The 19,446-nt window shown below is 40.5% G+C and overlaps 1 protein-coding gene and 1 pseudogene across 1 annotated transcript; one reads left to right on the top strand and one right to left on the bottom strand.

The window, feature by feature from the left end:
• Window positions 1-323: 323 nt before the first annotated feature.
• LOC137297261 (uncharacterized) lies at window positions 324-3,166 on the bottom strand. Its single transcript, XM_067829275.1, has 3 exons — window positions 2,987-3,166; window positions 1,423-2,292; window positions 324-1,089 (listed from the first exon to the last, which is right to left on the bottom strand). Exons 1-3 carry the CDS (start codon window positions 3,164-3,166, stop codon window positions 808-810), a joined length of 1,332 nt encoding a protein of 443 aa, XP_067685376.1. The 3' UTR covers window positions 324-807.
• Window positions 3,167-14,921: 11,755 nt separating this feature from the next.
• Window positions 14,922-16,946, top strand: LOC137295812 (uncharacterized; annotated as a pseudogene).
• Window positions 16,947-19,446: the final 2,500 nt, after the last annotated feature.

Below are 19,446 nucleotides of genomic sequence, written 5' to 3'. Positions count from 1 at the left end.
CCATGAATGTGTGTCAGTATGCAATGTTTTTTACACATTTGATACACTATGACATTCATGTCAATGTCAAAGTCAGTCTTGAAAATATCTGTGTTTGAACAACCAAAGAGCAAGATATCAAGAAAAATTGACTGACAATGCTTGTTTAAATCAACTCTGCTCTGTTCTACGAATATATTATGAACATTTTGTAATGTAATGCTTCCGACAGAAGTAATGCTTCCGACCAAGACTGGCAATACATTGAACCTGTATTTCATTATATAACGGACCTATGATAGCAGGTACACAGAATAATTATGCAACACATTGTCATTTTCATGTTTTTATTCGTCTACAAATTACAACAGTAGGTTAAATACATCGATTAAAATCCCCTGAGAAACCACTGTCTTCTGTAAAGTTGTCAAGCAGATGATTCAGAAAGATCGTCTCTAGAAGATTAACACAACCCAAATCATGTTAATAAAACCGTTTCATTTTGGATCTACACAAGCATTAAAACACACTGTATAGTATAATGCATCATGGTTGTGTGGCGGCCTAAATGTCTCAAAACCTCTCAAATACTTACACGACAAATGAAACCATCATATCTGGATTGACAGTAGTGAGTGAATATGGTTTTGAGCCGCATTTGCAACATTACACGCGGTTGACACCATATTGTACCCATTGTACCCATATGGAGAATCGAACCCGGGTCTCTGGCGTGAAGAAGGGACGCTCAGACCATTTCCTGAGGGGTGTTATAAAGTGTCTCTAAACGAGATGTATGAAATTTCTCAACCATTCACACACCAATCATCAACACAGACGTATAGGCAAATAAACGTTTTTCTCCATAACTGCAGGCTCCGTAGCCTCTGTGATATCGACACCCCCTGAACAGTCTGAATTATCCCTGTAGCTGTTGAACATCACAGCCACATCATCAGGCAGTGGAGTCCAGTTCGTGTCTAACTCACACATGGCGCTGAAGAAAGCGTCTTTATCCAGGACATGGTGTTGAATGCCGGTAGTGTCCACAGAACGGCTCGGCTCTTGTCGGGAGGAGTTGTTTAAATGCTCGTGCTCCTTGGGTTCAAACTGAAACAGCAGTTACAATTTATAGTTTCATTATATCACAATAAAACTAGAGTTAGTCATACATGTAACCCAGACTATCAACGTCACTTTTGTAACGAATGTTAATGATATCATTTAAACCCATTAAGATGCAATATCAAAACTCTTGTGCATGATCTGTCTAAAAAATGCCAGTTGTAACTGTTATGTTTGGGATTACACTTTTATAGTAAATTAAGATTTCTAGGATGAAGTTCCACTGGTGTTCCAAAGTACACTTTACAAAGAAAGTATATTCCTCACTAAAACATAGGCGTACAATGTACATGTTAAGTTTAATGCTTTAATACTTACCGTGATTTCACCGGTAAAACCCTCTTGAACTCGGGTATCTTCATCTGGAACAACAGACATGGGTGGAAGCTGCGTTGACATTGGCACGTGGGGTAGACACATACTACTGTTTCCGCTGTGAAATAGCTGCTCATTGGGCGAAGGTACATTTGAACATCCATCGTCATCTTGTGGCTGACCTCCACCTTGTCTTTCTGAACGGGGTGGTGACAGGACTGGTTTGGGAAGAATTTTCCTGACTTTTCTAGAAGGTCTTACGTGTAGGAAATGTGTTGTCCCTGTTTTCTTGACATGCGAGTCATCACAATGCTCTCGTGGGTTTTCTTTCACCGGAAGTACCCTCGGCACAGCCGTTGGGCTGAATTTCTGTACATTATAAACCATCAGCGGACTTGAAGCGTGTTTGTCGACAATTCCAGGTGCTTCGACTGATATCTGGTGAGAAACTGTGTCCAGTTTGGGTTTACCTTGCACTCCACTGACGTCTGACGCACTAAATTTGCAAGTATTTTCCGATGTCTCGTCGAGACTAACGGCCACAGAAGACAGACTGTCAACTTCCGGTTTTCTAATGTCAGTTGTATGAGACCGTGTGTAGCAGGGATTTGAATTCAGTCCATTTTGTTGACGCTCTACCTTTTTACTGAGTTCAAAGCATCTTCCAGTGTTTATGATGCTCTGCGATGGTTGTAGGTTGCTCAGGTCGAACAGCTTTCTGTAATTTCTACTTTCTTTCTCTATCGTTGTTTCCATGGCAGGTGATTGTGCAACTGCAGTTCTTATTTCTGATGACTGTATCGGATGAGCAAACAAAGATGAGGTTGGTTTTATTTGCCGTTTAGCTCTCGCCCTTCTGTTCTGAAACCATATCTGTAAAGTGCAACAAATGACTAAAATTTCCCATGTATCGTAAGCAAGCTGAACATCTGTCAGATTCTTTGATTTAGGTAAGAAAGCGGCATCAGCTAGTCTGGCTTGCCTACATGGTTGATGCTTGTCGTCGTATCCAAACTGTGTAGAGCGATGATCATGATGTGATTCACCACATTACAAGGGCCATATTTGATTATTTACAGACCACTTTCAAAAAGGATGGAGGATCTTTCACAAAAAAACAAACATGACGAGTTCAGTTACAAATTATAAAAGGTTGATCACTTGTAGTGCTCCGACCAACAGAGAACTGTATAATTTTCACATCCTAACTCCGGAAGGTGAAGCACATCCCTTTTCAGAGTTGCCTCTCTTCGTCACGCCGGGATCATGCTATTCTGCTATTTTGTCATTGATCAAACAGAGGCACATCCTTATTACATCCCTACCGAAACTCCGTACAAACGACGTTTAGCACTCGTCACTCACGTTTTGCAAACACTAGTTGTTTCAGTGGCATACAATCAATACGGGTGTGCGGTACTGTTGTGGTTAAGGCACTCCGTCGCCATGCAGAAACATGGGTACAGCGTGGGGAACCCATTTCTGGTGTCCGCCGTCGTGATAGTGGAGTATTGCTGGAAGAGGCGTAAAATTCACTCAATACGGGTGTAATTAATATCTATCTTACCCTGACATGGACTTCGTTCATATCTAACTCCTGAGCAAGGTCGTCTTTGGCGAATTTCCCGATGTAGCCGTCATTTTCCTTGAACGCTGCCTCCAGTTTGTTCAACTGCGCCTTCGTGAAGCTATGTCTCCGTCGTCCCGAGTTTGTGTTTCTTATTGTTGTCGTTGTTGAGGTTGGCATGTTGTACTGAAATTGGAACAGTTGTCCTGAAATATAGCGACGATGCTCAATTCGACCGTTTCGCTAAAACACCTTAATAATTGACAGACCACAAAAGAGTGAGTGAGTGAGCTGAGTTTTACGCCGCATTCAGCAATATTCCAGCTATATGGCGGCAGTCTGTAAATAATCGAGTCTGGACCAAACAATCCAATGATCAACAACATGAGCATCGATCTGCGCAATTGATAACCGATAACATGTGTCAACCAAGTCAGCGAGTGGCCTGATCCCGTCAGTCGCCTCTTGCGACAAGCATGGTCGCCTTTTATGACAAGCACGGGTTGCTTAAAACCTATTCTATCCCGGAATCTTCACGGGTCTGTTAAATGTTAAAAGTTTTAGTCTTTCAAACACTGGTACAATCACATCCGTCAAACAAATTACAATTCGTTGAATTCGTTATGAAATGTCATACATATACATGTAATACTGAGCCCATGTCATCCTTAAATATTACATATAGACTCCTATAGTGGTTAAAGCATTTGCTCGTCAGGATTGAGAAATAGGTTCGATTCCCATCAATCTGTCGAGTACGCCTCCCACAAGGTTAAATTATGTGAAAACCATTCCGGTTGTTCTCTGCCGTGATGTTTCTGGAATGTTGCTTATGGCGGTGTAAAACTTCCTCACTCACTCGGTGTATGTGGACAGACAACCCCCTTAAACTGTTTCGAGTGAAACGGTATGTGACATTCCAGATGAACGAATCGTTGATAAGTAGTATTGTCTCTTTGCACAAATGTTCATCAGATTTGTTAATCAAAGTTTTCTGTATAAACTAAAGAGGTTCTGTTGTATATATGTCGTCAAATTTCGCTCTGTATGAACATGCAGTCTAAGATATGCATCTGTTCAAACATAATTTCAGCAATACCCACACATGTTAATTAGCTGGAATATTGCTAAGTGCGGCGTAAAACTCAACTCAACTTACAGCATGATAATTCGGGGACTACTGAATATATGCACGAATCTTTCTGATCGTGGGCGCATAAGGTCTTCAGATGACATACTTCAAGAAACCTATGTGAGAGATGTCGCAATGCAAGACTGAAAATGTCATGATTAGTCAGCTCTTCAACTTAGGAACGGTTTGACATGTATACCCGTGTGTTTTAAATTGCAAGTTATGTCGGAATGTAGAAATGTGTGTATAACAACTGTTCTGCGGTGGCTGTTTTCTATAATGGACTTGTTTGGGGGCGTGAACTTGGAAAAATGCAGCCAGTGCGATGTAAACTCACTCATATCTACAGTATGTGAAATATACTCCTCACAAAAAGTAACGTAACATAACATTTCAGCGTCATTACATTTTCATTTATTTAAATTGCTAATCATGGAATGATCAAATAGAAAGGTGAAATATATGTACACACGATTAATAAAATGAAGTGGTGTTGAGCAATAATAGACTTTCAAATCACTAAAATCACACATCCGTCATGCAAAATGCGCTACATTGATGAAGCAAACTGTTAACGTTTAGGTTCACGTTTTGGACAGTGAAGCAGTGTTGAGTAAGATGTATGACCATTAGTGATCGAAATAACGGCCTGCCCGAGTGCCCGTGGCCGGTAAATTTTGAGTGGGACTGTCTGGAAATTCTCTCCACCAGCCCGATGATCTGGCTGAAATTTTTAAGGTTGACCTACTTTCAGTTCGCTATCAGGACGATCATTCCATTTTAATTGTCACGCTATATTTTGATTTAAGACAGGTCAATGAAAGCTACGAGTATATTCCATAATTATACAACTCTTCAGCCAGTGACGATAGCAACAGGACACTAAAACTGGTTGGCTTAGTAAGCTACGCTATGATTGGATTGTAGTCACATGGTTCAATAAGAACCAATCAAAGAGGGGGTGACTTACTCGTTTGTACTTGTTACAAAATGGCGCCTTTTTTGTAAGTTATTGCAAAAAAAAGTAATTAAAAAGGTGGGCAGGCAACTTTCAAGATGGACAGGCAACATTTTAGGGCCACCAGCCTGGCTGTCAGGTTGAGCTGGAAAATTATTTCAATCACTGATGACCATCATTAGCACGAATGCTTCTAAAGGTGTGGGGAAATGTCATGTGGTGAATTGTCCTGATGGGGAAATGTCATGTGGCGAATTGTCCTGGTGGGGAAATATCCTACACTCGTCCCAAGCATGGAAACTGGGAATAAAATTCTAGGTCATCTTGCAGGCCAGGCCATGTATGTGATGGTGATCCAAACAACGACCATTAACAATTCTTTCTCTGACATTACCATCCATGGACGGGTACTATCATCCATTAAAAAAAAGAAGTTAAGACCCGCTTGTTATACCAAGGAAAGATGACAGTAGATTTTAACCTGTCAGTCTGCATGTATGAAATGTGGAGCGCATTCATGCCACACATTTTGCATGTTGTTTCTGAGGGTGGCTGTGTTCGGGTGATGTTGTCAACGTTGTCAGATAAATGAAACAGTAAGTAAGGTTATGTATTCTTTCAGTAACATGCCGGCAAAATCGCTGTCGAGATCGGTAAAGACATTTGAAAGACAACTGAAAATACTTGTTGCTTATTTTCTTTGTTAAGTCAAGTACAAATGTACATACATTTCTGCCGACAGTGTATGAAACGGCGTCCTGCCCGGCGGCCCGCTGCTTGCTAGTTACATGGCGGGCTAACAACTTTATGTATGTTTAGCCAGCCCCGTTGGTCCATTTTCCACGGGTATATATTTTACCATGTCTCTGACTATGTGTGATATTTTGAAAATAGTTTACAATTGTAGTAGCTGGACGACGTCGCTATGTATACTTCAAGATCAATTAAACCATAACTTCCACAGATCAGCCTACCCGTTTATCTATCACTACACGTGATTAGTCAAATTTGTTTTTGAATAAATTTACCTCACTATAAGTTATTCTTTGGTAAGAGTATGTTAACACCTTACCTCAGTTTCCTGTTTTTAATACAGGGCTGGTTATATGTTCACAGGTCCAGCAACATTTTTCAGTTATCAGCCCGGTGGGCTCCCTGTTGTTTAGGAGTTTCATACTCATGGCTACCAACCACTAGAATTGTTGAAGTTACCGACCACTAACAATACTGTTACTAACTTTACCAATATCCCAATACATACTCTTAAAAATGAATTAAACAACAATGAAATTTGTCACTTTATGGTCTTTCAGATATGACACTTCCTCATGAGAATGTCTGTGCACTTTTGTTCCACTTTATGAGGTCCTGTGCATTGGTGTGGTACACCCAGGTGATGGTTTCCCTCACGGAGTAGAAGGTGCTTGTGTAGTTGCTGATGGCCATGTCATCTACGTAGACCTCACTTTAACCAGTGATAATCTCTATATATTATAGTTTCCTTGCTTTTACTCGGAGTTTGTCTTCTCTCTACTAGTCAGCGAAGACCTTTGTATCTCTACTCTAAGGATAACCGGCCAGTTTCGGGACACTGTACAATACAGGTAACTACAGTGACATTAATATACTTTTCACTTTACTCCGATTTACAATTTTGAAAGTGAAACTGTTTACGGGGAACGGTAACGTCATCTTCATTACGTGGCTATAATTACGACGTTACAGTATATACATACATGCACAAATTCTTCATTAATTATCACTATTGGAGTCAAGTAAACTCGGATAAGTAAACAATAACGGGTAACTAAACGTCTTCTCACGGTCCCTGGGAGTAAACAAAAGAGACCTGATAACTATACAAATTAGCGATCACCACATAATCCGACATGAGAAGCACGTGTCGGTGCCCACGCAGTTGACAATAGACTGACAACTGGAGGCAAGTCCTGATAAGTTGTTCATTGTAGTTTGCGAGTATCAGTGACTAATTAGCAATGGCAGTGAGTTTATCCAATTTACCTGATGACTTGAAGCAGGCCGCCATTACGGTCACGTGACAAATGATAAAGAGATTAATGCAAACGTACACGCAAACTTGTTGGAGAGTCATTTGACAAAGTCGCTGCACTTTTAGAAATTGCAAAGACATTCAATGAACCCACCGCCTCTTTGTACAATTGGATTCGAAATTCGGACAAAATTCTACTACCAGTCTGGTTGTCTGTTATTCTGCTACATACATACACATGCGTATGGTTGCCATCTGCAGGTTTTGACAAGTTTGGATAGGTAAAAAGTGAAATTGTATTATCGGTAAAGTTGTATGTTTCATTACTGACTCACCAACTTCTAGAAAATATAAAACAAAACATCTGGTTGAGGAAGGTCGATCCTGTAAGTTCCTTGTTGAGGGTTAAAGAGGAGGAAGTATCGGTGTAATAGGCTGGACATTACCCAATGTTAGTCCTTAGTATTATATTGTCATAAATCAAAAATACCTGTAAGATGCCCTGAGAGACACAGGCTTGTTGCACTGCTGTGTGTCCAGGAAGTGCTGGCAGGTGGGAGTGACGATGAACGCTCTGGTCTCCCTTTATACCGTATAGCCTGATTAAAGCGCTTGGCTTATATTTTAACTGTTGTGTAAACTGAGCGGTCAGCATGCACGCGTGGTCAACAGGTTTGACTAGACAGCAAGAGTGAGCAAACACACTAAACTATCACACGGTTAACACAAGGTTTTCACGACCATGCTTATTCTGAACAAACCCTACATGTACTTGTGCACATGCCATAACATCAACTATGACTAACGGAATTCCATTTCCCTTTTTGCATTCCATCCTTTGAAGTAGACTGATCATTAATGCGATCTCTGAAACCCATGAATATTATTCTGAAGTATCATGTTATGATTGACAGTGATTGGTGAACCAACGAGTACAGGAATGACAACGCCTTCTTTATTGTATAACATTTCATTTCTAGGCTACTTCTTGCCCCATCTTCAAGTGCTATTTCTTGCCCCTTCTTACATGACCAACCTTGCCCCTTCTTACATGACCGACTTTGCCCCTTCTTACATGACCGACCTTGCCCCGTCTTACATGACCGACCTTGACCCTTCTTACTGGACCGACCTTGACCCTTCTTCACCCAAAAAAGGAGCAAGAAGTAGCCCAGAGACCTGTAACCTATAACAATAACACTTCCTCCTGTATATTTTAACAACATAATTACCCCATGTTCCATAACTCTTGATGCATCGTCTTGAGACATCAATGGCGTATCTGAACACGAGTGAGTGGGTTTAGTTTTACGACACACTCAGCAATATTCTATGGCACCGGTGAATATGCTATGTCATGCTTTCATTCGTTGATTCCCTTCTGAAAGTTCGCTGACTCATTCGCTTACATGGCGCAGCTGTCACATGTCTCAGTTTGCGCACGTAGCAATGTAGGGACTGGTCTGAGGGTGCCCCACTATCACTCACTTCGTATTTTGGCCAGTGGTCACCACTCTACTGTTTACAAACAGATAAGAATTGGAATCCCGATAGGAGTCCCTGTACTCGTGGCATAAACTGACACACTGACGCATATGAGTTAATGTGGTATAAAGTTCCTTTTAGTATGAAACTTTCTGCAGATTATAGGTTATTTTGTACTGTGCCTGGGTGGCACCGCATGTATATGTTGTATGTCAGCCGATTGCGCTTCTTATAAATTGTGGACAACACACGAGTTAAACGCAAACCAGTATATTCTCCACATTGACAAAAATCTTCATTAAATAGTTCCACCATTTCCACATTGACAAAAATCTCCATAAAGTAGGTTCACCACTGTTACGATGGAATGCACTAATAGTCATTCAATGATCTATACACCTGTAGATAGCCTAAACGTGAAAACAACACGTGTACGCAACAAGGTTGCTGAACTTCAAATATGCAGCTGCATTCTACAATTTATTATGGTTAACAGGTAGTTATCTCACAGAATCACAAACATGAACCTGCCTAAAGGCAACAATAAGAGATACTTCACCCTGTCCTACCTACAACAACAAGGTAGCTACTCACTATCACGGGTGAAAACAACACTCTGCCGGAAGTATTGACAACTCACTGGCAGACTGGAAACTTCCACATCATTCGACCTGTCATGAATAAATGCGGTTTAACGAGGCAACTATCAGACTATTACTATATAAGGATTGCCTAACTATTATGCAGGCACATTCTACGTTTTCAAATGTAAAGGTCAGTGACTGAAAACTACAATACGCTCTGACTGACACTAGGCAGTATACTAATTATTATGCAGGCCAACTCTAAATTTTCAAAGGCTGAAGGTCAGTAATATAAAACTTCAATATGCTCAGATTGACACTTGGCAGTCGCACTAGAGAAGGTACTCACTCAGTTTTAAGACGACTGTTCCATTTCCAGAGAGTAAATTTCCCCAAGTGTCCAATGTATATTCCACTAAGTATCCAATTTGACTGAAGTGTGCGCCTTGCCGATTTGTGTGTTGTTTACATGCTTATGACCTACTGACCCCGTACTAGGTTGGTCCTCTCGGTATGACCGAAGCGGACGTCAGAGAAAACAACCTCGCCAGTCCAGATTCCCTTCGTAAGTAAATCTGTGTTTCTAAAATACTCTAATTGCCTTCTCATGCATGTACGCAATAAGGATAGCATCTTTCATCATATGTGTACAGAAATGTCTGAACTAACTTATCTAACTTCATGATACGATACTACTAACTCTTTCATGCAAAGGAGATATTTAATTATAAAGTAGTTATTTTCCTCTACTTTCATAGTAACGGACTGAAAAACGCTAAACTCATAGTGTACCCAAAACTTGCTTAACACTAGCAATAATGTAATGGTACAATGAGAAGTGGGCTACAAACTGACATAGCATAAAGGTGGGCGCGAGCAATAAATACTGCGATCGAAACACAATTTGCCGAGCGCACTAATCACTGGAACCAACAGCCGCCATTTTAATGCAAATTTAGCTGTACCGTTACAACCACAATATCTAAATAACAAATAATAACAATCACCTAACGTATAATGAATTCCATCCACTCCGCAAAACTGCCTCACGCTGACAAAACAAACTCAAAGGGGTAGTGGGGTGGCCTTGTGGTTAAAGCGTTAGCACGTCACGTCGAAGACCTGGGTTCAATTTCCCACATGGGTACAATGTGTGAAGCCCGTTTCTGGTGTCCCCAGCCGTGATTTTGACGGAATATTGCTAAAAGCGGCGTAAAACCATACCCACTCACAGGTCTTAATTTGTTATTATATTTGTGTGTTATGTAGCATGCTTAGTTTAGTCTTCTTGTTGTGCACTGTTATGAATGTAGGCTTGTTTACCAATCCGAAGCATATGTTTAAGCCAAACAGTATCTACATCGAGTGCTCGTCCTTTGCCCAATCAGTGTCACCAGATTTAACGTATTAGGAAGGTATTCTCGAAATATTGCTGTCCCTTAAGCACCAGTTTTCACACTGTTTCACGAGTCCATCTTCATGATTAATTCATCACCCTTAAAATAGTTCATGTAACAACAAAATAAGCTTCCCATGAACGCAGTCTTTTAATAAAGGTGCATAAGGCACTTATATGTAAACCGCCACCGTCAAATAAACCAAATAGATTGAAATGTCAATTAAAACCACATGTAACGTCGATTATCGAGCGGTAGGGTATAGTATGTAAGCGATTTGCACATACGCAAATCGAATGTCACCTACCCACCTATAACATGCCAGCAATTGTCATTAATAACCCTGGTGGAGGGGTAGCCAGCCTTGTGGTTAAAGCGTTCGTCACGACGAAGACCGGTTTTGATGTCCCACATGGGTACAATGTGTCAATCCCATTAATGATCTCCCCACATCGAGGTATAGTTGGAATACTGTTAAAGGCGGCGTAAAACCATACTCACTCGCCCTCTCACTCGTTAATAACCCTCACCCAGGAAGCAACTCTTCCTGTTTGTTTGGTCATTTAGCTCAGGGAGCCTATTTAAAGGGGATGAATATACAGCTTCATTATTACCAATAGGAGGGGCATTTCGGTGTAGCTACTAAATCCATTAACAAGAAAATGAAACATTGTTGAAAGAATCATTAAATCAAACAGTGAACACCCGAGTGTCACTCCTTGTCAATGGCTCTCATCTAAAGTGAGTCTCCACAGATTCGGCCAGGTTGCGGATCTCCCGTCTCACTGGTTGTCGTTTTCAGTTTTAATGGATGGTTCCATTCAAATTACATATCGCGAGACTAACCCTAAGATCCCGCTGTCCCCGCCTGCACTCTAGTGACATCAATAATTAAAAGATATGTGATCGTTTTGTTTTAGATAACACATCCATTCCGATTCTTGCCCTTTGGTTGCAGGACCTAAAGACTACTCCTACTCACCGGCGACCTGTGACACCATCAGCATTCCTCACACACGGAGGTGACAAAACGTGATAGTTGAAATTATACTCAAAGAGGTGTCCATCCCCATTCGTTTTACCGATTGTAATATAGTGAGTACAACGAAGAGGGGGTTCGAATCTCTGTCGGTACAATAATTTTCAAAAATAATAATCTAGATTTGTACAGTCGTGTATTGTGTCTATATGTTATGACTGGCATATATTTCAAATTTGATCGGTGAAGAAAACATTATTTTTTTTAAATTCTACTGCTATACTCATTACACAAAAAAACATTCTAAAATAAATCATTTATACACCGATTTCGTTCAAACGTGAAATATGTGCCAATCACAACATATGAAAACATTACACCACTGTAGAAATCTAGATCTTTATTTTTGAAAATTATTCGGACAACTGTGCGACGAACCCACAGTACACTGATGTTAAATAAACGGAATGGCTTGAGAAATCAGTGTGTGCTGACGATGATACACCCATGTGTCTAGATTCCGTGTCTGGAAGGATCCTTAGTAATCATCGCTTGATGTGGGACTTGATTCATGATATCAACCAGTAGTTCAGTTACGCACTGTTGGAAAAGGCGTTAAGTAACATTCTCACGAGATAGCAGCTACGGGTGCCAAAATATAATTTGGATCATTGGAAACCATAAATGCTACATATCATACAAATATAAGAACAAATTAAGATGTGTGAGTGAGTGTGCTTTTAAAAATATTCCAGCAATATCGCGGCTGGGGACACGGGATTCACACATTGTACCCATGTGGGGAATTGAATCAAGGTCTTCTACGTGACGAGCTAACGCTTTAACCACGCGGCTACCCCACCACCCCTTTGAGTTTGACGGGAATTTAGGGAGTCGAGTTTTTTATAACATTATTATCACAGGCGATTAGTAATATTGCTTTTGTCATTGTGGAGAATATGCTGGTTTGTGTATAATGCATGTGTTTTCCGCAATATAGAGGCAACTAAATCGGGTAACAAGAAGCATGTGCGTGCGGTCAAACCACTCAGGCACAGTACAAATTAATTATAATCTGCAGTAACTGTCTTACTAAAGGAAACCTTTTACAACTATAACTTTAGTGTGTCAATTTCTGTCACGAGTACAGGGACTCATTTTGGGATTCCAAATTCTTATCTGTTAGTCAACAGTACATTCATGGTCAATGTCCAAAATACGAAGTGAGCGACAGGAGGTTTTATCTGTTTTGGAAACTTTGCTATGGTTGTAGATAGGCACCCTCAGACCAGCCCCCACATAGCTGCACGCGTAAACAGAGCACCCCACCAGGTGATGTAAGCGAATGATTCAGCGAACGTTTAGAAGTATTCCAGCGGCGGTAAATCAGCGAATGATAGCATGACATAGCATATTCAGATACGCCATTGGTGTCTCAAGAAGAAGCACTGTTATAAGGGTAACGCTATTTTCCAGGGCATTATCATTTGCAGAAGCCCGAGGTCTTTCATTAACTGCCCGACGAATTCTAGCTATTATATTACCATCAAAAGAGTTGTAACATGATGGTAGACAATAATTCATTAGGGAGCGCTTCATTTCGCCAGCCGCCGACACAAGCTGTGAAATGGCTGATCGTGGTATTACAGAACAAACACACTTGACTGTCCCCAGAAACAGATTGTATCCCATGTACCCACCATCAGGTATTGCGTTATCCCACTCCCAGGAGATAATGGGAAGCAGCGGGACAGACCAACCCCTGCTTACCAGGGAATATTGCCAGCAGCATGTCTCATATAGATTACAGATAGTTCACGTGTTGACGTGAGACCCACATGTTCATATATTGGCATCCGACACCTCATTCGCCGTCATCCAAACCTACCGAAGTTCATATTCTGCTGTACAGACTTTCAATTGTTCTTATTCTTCTGTATAGACATTCAATAATTCTTATTTTGATATACAGACATGTATTAATTGCATTTTTGCAATAAAGGCATTCGATAGCTTATAATTTACAATATAGGATATTATACATATTCGTCTGTAAAGACATCGTTCATTTTGCCATACAGAAATTTCTTAGGTCATATTACCATTAGCAACTGAGCAGACATATACTGACTTTCAGTAATTCTTACAGTATATTAAACATTCAGTATGTAAATATCATTTCCATCAAATGTTTAGACTCACAAGTGTACATATTACCTCTTGCTTCAGGCAACTGTTCTAAATATGTTTTTGCAAAATATACTGTTTAATAATGTTTACACATGAACTGATGTTTTGCTAAAAAATCGTACAGTTGAAAAGGTTGTTATGGGTTCAAGAAATGATAAAACGCAGTGAAAATTGGCGAAATCTTAACAAAACGTTACACCAAAAGGCATCTTAATATGTTCACGGGTGCATGAGATTTTCACATGTTTTTGAGCAATAATGTGTTATTCATCTGCATAAGGTTTGCAACTGGCTTCCACGCGTTAGTGCAGAAATCGATCTTCGAAGTAACAATATATATACGCATAGCATATTGTGATTGTTTTTGGAGTGAGCCTAAACCTTTGAAGAGAAGTATATAACAGCTTTCTTCTTCTGTTTCTGTTCGATTCAAGAATAACGATGGCATCGCGCAGTTCTATACAAACACGGTGATGGGTTTCTACACGATAACCATGTTGTATAAAGATAATACTCGACTGCTTCATTGTTTGCAATTCACTTGAAAAATGATTTGCAATGTCTCCCTTCACTGTAGGCTTACCCGAGATTCAGTGATCCTTGTCAGAACATGGGCGAACTCACCTTGATGTAATTAGATTAAATTGTTGTGAGGGAGGCGAGTGATAAGACACCGCGAGGATAGCCCAAAGATAAGACACCTATTGTTATCTGTCCTTGACAACCTTGACACCAAGGTGGGAAGTAATGCTACCACTTTCATCTGACCGGTCACGGGTAATTTACTCCACATAAACATCTCATTATCCCCCGGGTGGATTAATCCCTCTGCGCAACCTGACAATCGCGCGGTGACATCAAACTTGTTACACCTGTTAAAACACCCTCAACGTTGAGCTAATTGCATTTATCGGTGTCACAGCAGTGACGGAAACTCCTTCACATCAAAGGTCGAGGTACCGCTTATTGTTTTACTCGTGTAATAACACGCTCGCTTCTCATTGGTCGGTCGATCTGACATCTGATTAGTGTCAATCAGTTCACCTGTCATACCGACCGTGTCATTGGCACCGAAGGCGTTGCTAAAGACTCAAATAGACACAGATGCACACTTAAATTGTGTATAACAGCAGTGAACGTGGAAGACTAAACGACATTTCTGTTATTGAGTGAGTGATACAAGCGTTTATTCATCTAACATGGATCATGAAATAGTCGGTGAAGAAGTTGAAAAGACTACTGATACAGTATCCGAGGACAGCTGTCCAGTTATGCGAAAACGTCAACTTCGGAGGACAAATGGTTGTGGAAGTCCTGTAAAGAGGAACGTGCGCATTAATTCCGGGATGCATTTTTCTACTTACGTTGGGGCTCCGTATCACAAACTGAAGGTGAGGATGTCGCAAAATTATTAAATTCTTTTTCACGGAATAGTTTAAGGTTAATAGAGGCGCAATTAATAAGGCGCAAGTAGTGTATTGCTGAATGACGTTTACAAGTGACGGTGACACGATAATAAAGGAAAGTGCAAGATGTGTTTAATCTTTCTGTCGTGATATTTACTTATGAAATCTCACATAATAATAGTAAGGTTTGAGCTAACTTAATTAGCTGCCTATGAATATGTTACATGACACTGCAGGCTTTCGACGATGGTCCAGTAATATCACCGCGTCGCTGATGGTAATTACATCAGAACACCTGGATGCCAGAGGATGACATTGATTCACATGTAATTAGATCAGAACACGCTTGAGACTAACTTCCGTTGTCTTTCTTTTTCCAGAAATGGTTTTCGCAGCGACGTAATAAAGGACGTCATTGCGTTGCGTCTGACACACAAAAGCCGGAGGAAGATATAGAAGCAACGCAAAATGAACTACATGTAGCAGTTCGCAAGCTTCCAGGACTTCCACTCCTTCCAGTGTTCCCAACAACAACCCAGCAGACGACACAGACGATGCGGCAGACGACACTGAATTGGAAGATGCAGACGATAGCTCAACAAACGAACGCCAAGCCTTTGAGTTTTCCACCAGTATACCAGGCGAATCTGGTCTCCCATGCTTCTCTTCTGCCCTCCTTGTCCAGGATCCTGGTTGACCATCTGAAGGAAAATCCGCATTTACTCACACCTGTTCAGCCCGTGAAGCGCCGTCGTGTTGAGGAGGGAATGAACGAGTGTGACGCTGTCGTTCTTGACAAAGTCAAGGTATGTTTTGTTCAGTGTTTGCCATAGGGTGATAACGTACACTGAGTATAGTTTATGTAGAATGGAAGACTGTAGCCGAAGTCGTAGCCATGGAGAATTCGTAGACACTTGTACTAGTGTTGCATAATACGACGCGAGCCGACGAGTTTCGGAGTTCGACACCGAAAAGTAAAAATAATAACCCAGTTCAGTACGCCCACATGATACCCTAATCTGTGTTTCTTCAACGATTCTACCTCCATGTGAAGTGAGTGAGTGCTTCTTGAACGCATCCGTCAACATAGGGGTCTCGATAGCTAATAATAATTTCAGAACAAGAACAGTAGTAGGTGGTAACGCCACACCTGACAAAAAGAGTGTATAATGAACATATTCAGACACTCCGTACGACATGCCTTGTCACCACTAATTCTATTCTGTGAACGCCAGAGGGCACTATTATTGTATCCCAGCAAAACCTAATGTTTGGGGTGTACTTTTACTTCATTCTTGTATTCAGATTGATTGTTACTGTTGGAAATAATTTCAACATTAACGCAAGTACTGAAATAAACTTACACTCACTTTCTTCCACAGACATGGCTTATGACACAAACAACAGACAACGTCAATGACTGCGATAACGACGACCCCACTAGAGACAACAACTTTAACGACATTACCACCATTGATACGTCAGGAGACAAACGAACACAAAGTGGCAAACGCCCCGCCTCTGAGGATGTGTTGGATTTAAGTTGCCCAAAGCGACTGGAATCCCCGAACAGCAGTGTACCAGATGATGTCTCTGTTATGTTCGAGAGTTACCAGAATGTGTCACCATTAACTTCTAATTCTGAAATGTCGAAGAAGAATGCCGATTCGATGGCAGTAAAAAGTGGAGATGTGAAGCATACGGCATCAGCAAACGAAGACCGCCGTACTCATTTCAAAGAGCCCAGAATGTCCGGCCTCGAGGAACATACAGGAAACACGGGCATATGTTCCTCCAAGCGTGAGGAATTATCTGTGATATAATATTATGTATATATCCCCTGTGCAAGACGTTAATCCAGACCCGAGGCAGTCATTGTTACGGGTCCTGTAACGGAACAGCATATTCTGTGATAAAGACTTATAATACCCCACGGTGCAATTGAATAAATATTTATGAATGTTAGTTTGATGTGTCACAGTGAATGTTTTCTTCTCAAGGTAAAAGGGAACTCAGGTGAATCAAGCAAATCATTTCAGAGTGACTGAATAATGTGTATGACGTGCATGCACTGAAAGCACGGGACATTGTAAATCCTGCAAACAAAGGTCAAATCATTTAAACTGACATTTATTTAACTAAACACAATGTCCTCTAAATGCAGTGTTGTTATGAACTCCTAATCTCCCAGTCTGTCTCGACAATTATTTTTATCCTGTATCCAACTATCGTAAGAATATTTATACGACTATTAACTTAATTTATCCTATACTACAAACAAAAAGTACGGGAACACCCTACAATTTGATAGTCATGTAAAAACTAAAACGTGAAGTCATTTATACTCATTTATAAGATACATGCAACTTTTCGTGTGCTAAATAGGCACTTTAAGCGACTTGTTAGAATTTGCGTCAGTGCAATTGATTCTGTATTCGTTGAGTTTGAGTGAAATGAAAAAATGTCAAAACAGCGAAAAACAAGGGTGCAGAAACACACCGCACCATGCTTGATATTCAGACGCCCAAAACACAACAGCCTCGTGCCTGTGGAAGACAGACCTCCCATGCAGCTTGTGGTAACACGGCATTGGCAGTGACTTTAATGAGTGAGTTTCGTTTTATGTCACTCTCACTAAGGAACTGATGCTATATCTAGAAGATATTCCCATTGACTGTCAGCTTTGACTTTTCGAAATCCTTGCACAGATGATTTTGTTTTACTGCTCAGAAGTGTGGGGCTCGGGAAGAGTACTATCTTACTTTTGTAAACATATATTAATTGCAAGCTAAGCAATTAACACCAAATTGTATGATATATGGCGAATTGATATGCTTTCCAACAGGTATACTTATAAATGTTTAGGTCATCTCAATACCTTGAAAGTTGTCTATTACACTTTCCATTAATTTGGCTTACCTATATTAGAACTTGTAACCATAAACTATCCATAGAAACAGGCAGATGGCGTAATATTGTTAAGGAAGAAAGACTATATATGAACATTGTGTAAGAACACACCAGGAGATGGACTTAATTCGTGTTATATTGTCCATTTTAAAGAAATATAAGAAATTCATTTCTACAAACTATTATTGTAATTATTATTGTATCAATTGTCATTAGATAAAATTGTACTTAATGTCTTGTATGTATGAAGAACTGCTGTTAGACACATGCAACTATGTGAAAACCAGAGTACGTATGCTCCCCAAAACAAATCTGTACTTTTGTATTTGTCTATGTCACTGTTACAAAGGTAACGCCTTTTTCAGGGCATTGTCATTTGCAGAAACCTCAGGTCTTTCATTAGACCGAGGGTATCTGCAAATAATAATGGCCTGAAAATCAGCGTTACAGTCATTGTAGCTTAAATGGGTGTATTTTTAAATAAAATAAGAATAAAAAACGGCATCGGTTTAGAGGCATTTACTGCTAACAACAAACGACACAGGTTACTCATGCACTGTTTACAAATATGGATACGTCACAGAACAACACAGATGACGTCATTTTTTAGGGTGACGACATTCGACCTTGACCTTTGCCCATACTACCTGCCGCCATTGTTTTCAGTGCTCAACAGCGTTAGAGTTCCAGTCCATGTTTCCATTGCTGTTTATTATAATATAGGGTACATTTGTTACAGCTGACACCGGCAAGAGAGTACATAATGGCACAGGTGAAATATCGTCAGTAATGAGCCCAACTTCAAACGAGCTGTAGGTGATTGAACATCAACAGTTGAGCCACTTATGACGTCACCTAACAAAGAACTTGACAATGTCCCGTCGTCAAGCATTTTGCTTGCATCGTCAAGTTACAGCGGGAGTTTTAATGATAATTGTACCCACTTTGGCTATAAACATGTCTATGGAACAGGACAGAGCAGGGTGTTGTTACTATAGTCTGCAGTGGCTCTGGGCAGCTCATTAATTAAATTTGGATGGACATCATGGCTCAGCTAAATAGTGTACACAATGGATCTGTCTTTTGGAGTGCAGTTAAACATCCTCAGTGGAAGAGAGATTCATGATATCATTTAACTGTGACGTCTTGGTAAAGCATGATCATGCGAAGATATTATTACTCGCCCATGGAAGATACTGCAGTGTAATATTTACGGCATTATTACACTAGTGTAATACCGCTGGACGTATGACGTCAAAATGGTTCAAAGTTGTGACTCACAATGCTAATGCCGCTGTCGCAATGGTACTAGCCCTTGCTTGACACGCGGAAAACTGAAAACCCTGACACGGTAGGCAAGTTCGCCGAGGTTTCTGTTAATTTATGTTGGCCAGTAATAAACAGAATA

This window comes from Haliotis asinina, chromosome 9 (assembly GCF_037392515.1).
Source record: "Haliotis asinina isolate JCU_RB_2024 chromosome 9, JCU_Hal_asi_v2, whole genome shotgun sequence".
Lineage (NCBI taxonomy): Eukaryota > Metazoa > Mollusca > Gastropoda > Lepetellida > Haliotidae > Haliotis > Haliotis asinina.
This window is presented reverse-complemented; position numbering and strand designations above follow the sequence as displayed.

What these genes read in the sequence shown, in the direction of transcription:
- LOC137297261 (XM_067829275.1), bottom strand. Translation starts at nt 3,166, where the DNA reads ATGCCAACCTCAACAACGACAACAATAAGAAACACAAACTCGGGACGA. An exon ending in TGAACGAAGTCCATGTCAGG is followed by an intron (nt 2,293 to 2,986) that starts GTAAGATAGATA and finishes TGCACTTTACAG; the next exon opens with ATATGGTTTCAGAACAGAAG. An exon ending in GTTTTACCGGTGAAATCACG is followed by an intron (nt 1,090 to 1,422) that starts GTAAGTATTAAA and finishes CTGCTGTTTCAG; the next exon opens with TTTGAACCCAAGGAGCACGA.